Here is a 7,018-nt window from a genome sequence, read left to right as displayed (position 1 = left end):
CCCCATTTCCTCAGCCCAGTCATTGACTCTGTTGTACAGTACCCTGCCCAAGATCTTCAATGTATTGTCCAGGAGCAAAATAGGCCTGTAATTTACAGGATCAGATCTTTCGCCCTTTTTATAAATGGGCACTATTATGCTCGTGGACCAGGTTGCGGGTATTGGGACAAACGGTAGACTATTAAAAAGGTTTACAAAAATTTTCCCCCAGAGTTCCGGCTTATACTTGATTATGTCTATTGGGAAGCCATCGGGCCTAGGTGCCTTGTTACCAAGGCTCTGATTGATGGCCACGGTGACTTCCCCCACGGTGATTTCTAAGGATTCCAATATTCCTGGGGCATAGTCTTCTATAACAACTCCAGGGCTAGCATATATTTTGGAAAAATGCAGTTCCCATTGCTCACTTGCTATGGTACAGCTAGTTGGAGTTAGTTGCTTACCCATATCCTGCATCTTAAGTAAGCTATTCAAGAATTGCCTCTGTAAAATAAATAATGTTAATAAATTAAATCAGGAATTATCGTGGTAGCAGCATCTGCACATGAATTAACAAAAGTCATCCTTAAAATAAAGGCAGGAGGAAAACGGTGTTAAATGTGATCATTTAAAAACAAAAAAAGGCTTCAGCAGTGTTATATATAGGCAGAGAAGTCTCTGCATGACTCACGCTAAATAGCCCTATTCGTGCAGGCCCATTTTATCATTCTGATTTAAACAAGGGCAATAATAAGCACCCTATATTTAAACAAACCTCTTGGTAATCTTCCCCATACTCACCTCAGTGGTATAAGTATTTTATATATTTTTCAGCTGAAATCCGAAGTGAAAACAACCATTGATAACCCTACATTGTTATTTCTAATTCTGACATTTACAGTGACCATGGTGTACCTTTTTAAAAATATCAAAGACAATTTTGAAATTTGTGTGACATGTGGCATTTGTATTGTTGCCCCAAAAAACTTTTAATGGCTTCCATCCTAATGCATAATTTGATATAAATTAAGAAAGTGCTGTATGTCTGCTGTGTCTCTTTCAAACATCCGCACCTGCTTCCACTTCTAATAAGTGATCATGCCGATTAATACAAACGCAGTTGATTTGTGGTTTAACCGTTTCTCCTCTTTGGAGCTCTACAATGAAGTGGCTGATGCCGGTGTTTGGGCTGACTGAGAGTTCGCGAGACTTCTTCAGCATCGAAGGTACGGTGCTCTGAAGATCTTCAAGGAAATATTTCATCCAGATTCTCAAGAACACTCCGTGACTCACTACCAGTATGTTTGCATCCAGGATTATTTCGTCGCTCTCTGCATCGGGGTGGAAGTCATAGGCACCTCCGTGGTTTTCCGATGAGAAAGTTGATGCCATTGTACTCTCGAATCCATTGCCTGTAAGTCCACTACATCTCTCCTCCAGAGGCAGCTGGCACAGAAAGTCAAAGAAATCCTTTGCGCATGCTTTCCCCTCGTCCAGCGTTTTTCCTCCGGGAGGAGTATACTTAGGGCACTGCTGTCCCGCAGCCTTTGCCCTCGTCTTTAGTTCACTTAGCGGTTTTCCTTCAGCAATGCCATACTTTCGTTCTCGAAGTCTTGCGTCTAAGTTTATTTTGAGGTCCATGCACCTCCTGCTTTTACCTAGAATTGTAGTAGCTGTCTTAGTGAAATAGGCGCCGTAGAACAGCTTGTCCAACTGCGGTGTCCGCTTTCCACACTGTATCCAGGCAATAATGCCTGGTAAACATGTGTGCATTTGTCCATGTCGCCGCTCTGCAAATATCCGGGAGCTATACTACCGTGAACAATGCGGTCGACGTTGCCATTTTTCTTGTGGAATGAGCGTGAACTCTAGCGTGCAAAGGCTTTCCTGCCTTCTCATGACATAGGGTGATGGCCGAGGCTATCCATCTTGAAATGGAAGATCTTGACAGAGCTAAGCCTTTCCTCGGCCCAGCAAAGGCAATAAGCAATTGGTCTGTTTTCCGAAATGATTTTGTTTTGTCAATATAAAATTTGAGACATCTTCTGTTGTCCAAAGTATGCAACGATTTCTCTGCCACTGAAGATGGATTTTTGAAATATGTAGGTAATACAATTGGTTCATTGAGATGGAAAACCGTAGGGACTTTGGGGATGGATTTTGGATTTGTCCTGAGAATGACTCTGTCCGATTTGAATTGAAGAAATGGTTCCGAGACAGATAACACCTGGATCCCACTGACTCTTCTGGCGGATGTCAGTGCGAGTAATAATGCCACTTTCCAAGAGACGAACTATAACTCAGCCATGTGAATTGGTTCGAATGGAGGCTTCATGAGACATGACAAAACTACGTTGAGTTGCCATGGAATGGACAGCTGCTTAATCGGTAGGAACACCCTGAACAGTCCTTAAAGAAACTCCTTTATGATCCTCTGCAACCACAGAGTGGGATGATTTAGTGTTCTACGATATCTTGATGTAGCTGCAAGATGTACTTTTTTGTCCTCATTTGCCTCCTTAACACCTTTCTACAAACGTTTCCACCACTGGGTATCCCAAACCTCATTTAGGCCTCCCAGAATGGCTGAATCTTCGGACAGTATGCAAACTTGTGCATATCGTCTTCCTTCTTACTGCCACACTTTGTGCACGCCACATCACCCCGGGACCCGAATTTAGATAACCTTTGGGGGTCCAGTAAGCCTTGCTTTGCACGGATGAGGTCACTTGAGAAAGCATGAGTAAACCGGACACCATTAAGAAACCTGCCCACAGCGTCCGCCTGCCTGAATCCCATCTCAGACAGTGGTTCATCGATACCTTGACCTTGTAGAAGCCTTTCTTTGTTGTATCTTGTTTCTCCATGTCTGACTAAAGTCACTGCGAATCTGACCATGATGCTTCAAAAGAACCCGAAGACGTCTGTTCCACATCGCCCTTGGGTGCCGGCTGTCTGTCTGCTTTTGTATATTCACCCTAGGGGTGAACATACAAAATCCTCCATTGGGGCGTCCTCAAAAGGTCCTGCCACCCTACCCAGGCTTAATTCCATCTGGATTTTCGCTGTTGCTATGCCCATATTAGACCTAACTGACAGCTGATTCCTGCAATGTGTCACCCCGTTGTAACCCTGAGCTGGTATCCTGAAACCTTCAACAAATCCTTCCCTAATCGTTCTGGCTGTCTCAGGGCAATTGTACAGCTCTAACCAAGGTATCATGGTGCTAGCATTAACTGGGGATCTAGCCTTTCCTAAAAGTTCCTCACTATTCCTGTTTCTTGCCCCCTTTTTCTCTGGATTTCTTGTGTCACTTGGACTAGGGGTAGGATGCATTACCACAGTAACCACAGGAATGTTTGAACCTACATGTACCTGGTGCCTTACTGCAGGATCTTTGGTTAAAATCAAAACAGACGCCCTTTTTTCCAGTGCTCCCTGATTTGCCTGTGACCGGCGGGGCTTGCTTTAAAGGGCTAAAACCACCCGTTGTTAGGTACCTGTCCCCGCACGTTATCTTTTGGGCCCTGCACCAGATGTCCCAAATGGATAAACATGTCAGTCTAGTTCCATCTTAGAGTTGGGTCCTGAGCTTCTGCCCTCTTAAACTCTTTGTAATATTCCTTCCACCCATCCCCTTCTTTTGTCGCATGTGCGACGGTGATCCTATTCTGGTAACATGCCATTTCAGACCCCACCTCTGGGAAACGCTCCAACATGACAGCCATGTAAATAGTAAGGCCCTGTATCCAATTGGCCAAGCTTTCCTCCACTCTGTACTTCAGAATAATGTTTGACCATTCTTTGTGATGTGTCCATTCCTTGTTTTTTTAGCCTCTTCCCTCTCTGCCTCGTCTATCAGGAGGGAAAACATGCTGACATATTCCCCCTTCCAGATTGTTTCCTTAATCTCTTTAGACAGATGTCGCCCCAAATGTTCCCTCCCGGATCGCATCTCCCCTAAGCCTAATGGAGCTAATGTCGCACTCGTACCTGCTGGTGCTGCCGCATCAGCCATCTTGTGCGCTTCAAGGTTCTTCGCATTGCTGCTTGCTACCGGGACACCTTCGCCACTAGGGACCGGTATTGTGGCCGTGGGTGTTGCACCCACCGCTGGTACTGCCGGCACCTCCTTTGGCTTCCCTTTACCTAACTCAGCCATCAATTTCTTTGCCCTTTCAATTGCATCGCCCCCCCCCCCCCGGAGGTCGCCCCCGCAGCATGGGACTATTTCCCTACCGTCTCCAGCCATGGGAGTACTGCCGCCAGACTGGCCGCAATGTCGGGCTGAACTGGTGTGGCTTCCACTGTCCCTCCCCTGAGGGGGGCACAGGGACAACAGCTTGGCCCCCTGTTAGCCCTAAGTGCCCTACCTCTTGGGGGGGCACGGGGAAAATAGATTGCCCTCCGATGGCCCCAAGGGCACTGTGTCATTTGGACTTGGCGTCGGTGCAGGCGGCATCTGTGGTGTATCCCTCGGTGCCACCCCTGGTCTCCCCCCAGCCCCTTTACCCCTGGGCCTGTGCCTGTTCCCTTTTGGTGGGGGCAGGGAATAGGTTCTTGGCAGTACGATAGGCCTCCTGTCCTCCCCTCTGGCGCCTCTGGACCCTCCACCTTAACTTGCAACCTGTTAGTTAAGGGTCTGCCCTATTGCCTGGACTTGCTGCATTAAAGCCTCCAGCTGTAGCGATCACCCATCAAGCAACCGGCAGACAGGATATTTATTATCGCACATACTTATCAGCTCTTGGCCTGAAACTAAGAAAGACACCTATAAACTAAGTATGGGCAAAATATGCGAATTCGCGTTCCAAGAATTCGCGCAAAATTGAAATCACGATCCGCATAATCCGCTAATTTGCGCGAATTTGCGGATTTTTTTTGCGTGTTCTTGGGGTTTTTCGTGTATTCGCGGGCCGCTTGCAGTGCATCGACCGTCGTACATGGGCGCGCCCATCTTGTGCGTGTTGCGCATTTTCGTTTCCGGGCTCTATTGGCAAGCTCGCGTTGTGTGCGGCGCGCTATTATGAGTTCGCGTGTGTTTTTGCATGCTCGCGGGGGAAATATCGCTCGAACTTACCCACGCGGTCCTCAATGGGCGCGGCCAACTTGTTTTTCATTCATTGCTATGGTTCTGGGCATGGTTTTTCTATCCTCTTTCAATCTTTGCAATCCTTTGTTTCTTTGAACTTTTTTTGCTCTTTTTTGCTCATTATCTATCTCTCTATTTGTCTAGATCTATATTTTGTGTTTTTTTCAACTTTTTGTTACTTTAATAACTACTTTTTTTGTTTCGCTCTCTCTTTTATTTTATTTCTTTTTTCCCCCTATTCTTTTCTTCTTTCGCCCAGGACTATGGCAAAAGGAGCCGGGAAAAGCAAGGGGAAGGGTCCCGCACCCCGTACCCGGCTCCCATGCGGGCGATTGAGGGGGGAGGATGTAGTGGCGAGGGAGGTTTTTACCGCGGTGGAGGTGGCCGGTCTTATATTTTTTGTTCTGCACCACCTCCCTAAGACCGTGGCAGCAGGGGGCAGGCCCGGTCAAGGGTATGGCGTCCGGGAGCGTCGCCAGCGGTGGGATAAGGTGTGCCGGGCAATGCGGAGGGAGTCGGGGGTCCGGCGCACCTATGACCAAGCGACACACCGGTGGGCTGATGTCCTCGACCGGGAGCAGGACTTGCTCCACCTGCTAGGTGTGGAGATCCCTGGCCTTGGTGAGTAGGTATTTAATAACTACTTTGTATTCTTCTGCTCTGTGTTATATTGCTAATATATGTTTTTCCCGAAGAGCAAGAATGCTGCCTATTCGATTACATTGCAGGTAAAATAGTGTTTAAATAGCTTCTGTGATTGCAGGTGCTCGCCTCCTCAGTGGCGTTGCTACTATGCTTACTTGTTTGCAACTTTGTGCTAATTTGGCCTGAATATGTATGAGTGTGGTACTTTACAGAAGTGCGTAATGCTAGAGAGACTAGAGACTCAAGTCTAGTCCTTCCTTTGTACTCCTGCTGCCACTAAGAAGAAGAGATAGTGATGGATTGATAGGTTGAGTATATTATGACTTGTTATTAGTGGTAGGACATTTTTTTAGTGCTCTGCAATCATGATGACGGACTGTGTCTGTCACGTCGCGTGCTGCTGAGTGCTGGCAGTCGTAGAAGAACCTTTTTGTTGTTGGTTTAGTTAGTGATTTACATAACTTTCCAAGTAGACGGTCTGCGAATCGAGCAATACTGTACTAGTATCCTCCTAGTTGACCAGATCAGATTGGTCAATACATGTAGTGCAATTGTTGCTAATTTGTTTCCCCGAGATAATTTTAGATTGTGGTCAAAGAAATCAAATATTTCCAAAAAACAATCATCCATGTTTGTGTTTATTTCATGATCATCAGCACCTCCGGCGGAACAGAGTGGGCAGGAACGGTCCTCTGCAGGCTCGTCTGCTGGCCCCAGTAATTTGTTCTGTTGTTAATATGATTATACTTCCCTAACTTTTACAGCTCCTATTCATTCCAAACTGTTTCCTAATTCTATTTTCTACAAAATAGTCTTTGATCTTCTTGTAGACTGTTTCTACTTTCTTATCCTGCCTCTCTACCATCACTCTCTGTGCTACTACTATTTACTATTATTTATGAGTCGGTCTGTGTAGGTAGCTAAGCTTGCCCAGTCGGCAAACGGTGTTAAACAAAACTCTGATCCAGCAATAGCTCTAGAGGCACTCAGTGCAGTCCTCTGGGTTGCCCTTGCTGTCTATTCCAGTCTTCTTAATGTTAGTGCTTTGACAATTTCCAACACCAAAATGTCAATGTCCACCAAGAATAAGCTAGTAGTTGGCTTTTTGATTTGATAGTAGCACATACCATACCGCTAGTGTTTCAGGGACTATTCTGCACATACAGAAATATGGACAAGAGAAATAGGACATTGTTGATGATAGGTGCAGTTCGACTTTCCACATACCTCAGTCAGAAGTAACTGTGCGGGACTCGGGAGCCCTCACCTTGTTGGAACTTCAAGTCCTCCTGGTGGTGATGA

The 7,018-nt window shown here is 46.2% G+C and overlaps 1 protein-coding gene across 1 annotated transcript; it reads right to left on the bottom strand.

Annotated features, from left to right (window-relative positions):
* Nucleotides 1–1,038: 1,038 nt before the first annotated feature.
* On the bottom strand, nt 1,039–2,940 carry LOC144826191 (fructose-2,6-bisphosphatase TIGAR-like). Its single transcript, XM_078684583.1, has 2 exons — nt 2,688–2,940; nt 1,039–1,658 (listed from the first exon to the last, which is right to left on the bottom strand). Exons 1-2 carry the CDS (start codon nt 2,875–2,877, stop codon nt 1,039–1,041), a joined length of 810 nt encoding a protein of 269 aa, XP_078540709.1. The 5' UTR covers nt 2,878–2,940.
* Between the last annotated feature and the right edge of the window lie 4,078 nt (nt 2,941–7,018).

This window comes from Lissotriton helveticus, chromosome 3_2 (genome assembly GCF_964261635.1).
Source record: "Lissotriton helveticus chromosome 3_2, aLisHel1.1, whole genome shotgun sequence".
NCBI lineage: Eukaryota > Metazoa > Chordata > Amphibia > Caudata > Salamandridae > Lissotriton > Lissotriton helveticus.
Note: the sequence above shows the minus strand (reverse complement) of the source record. Positions and strands in the feature narration are given on the sequence as shown.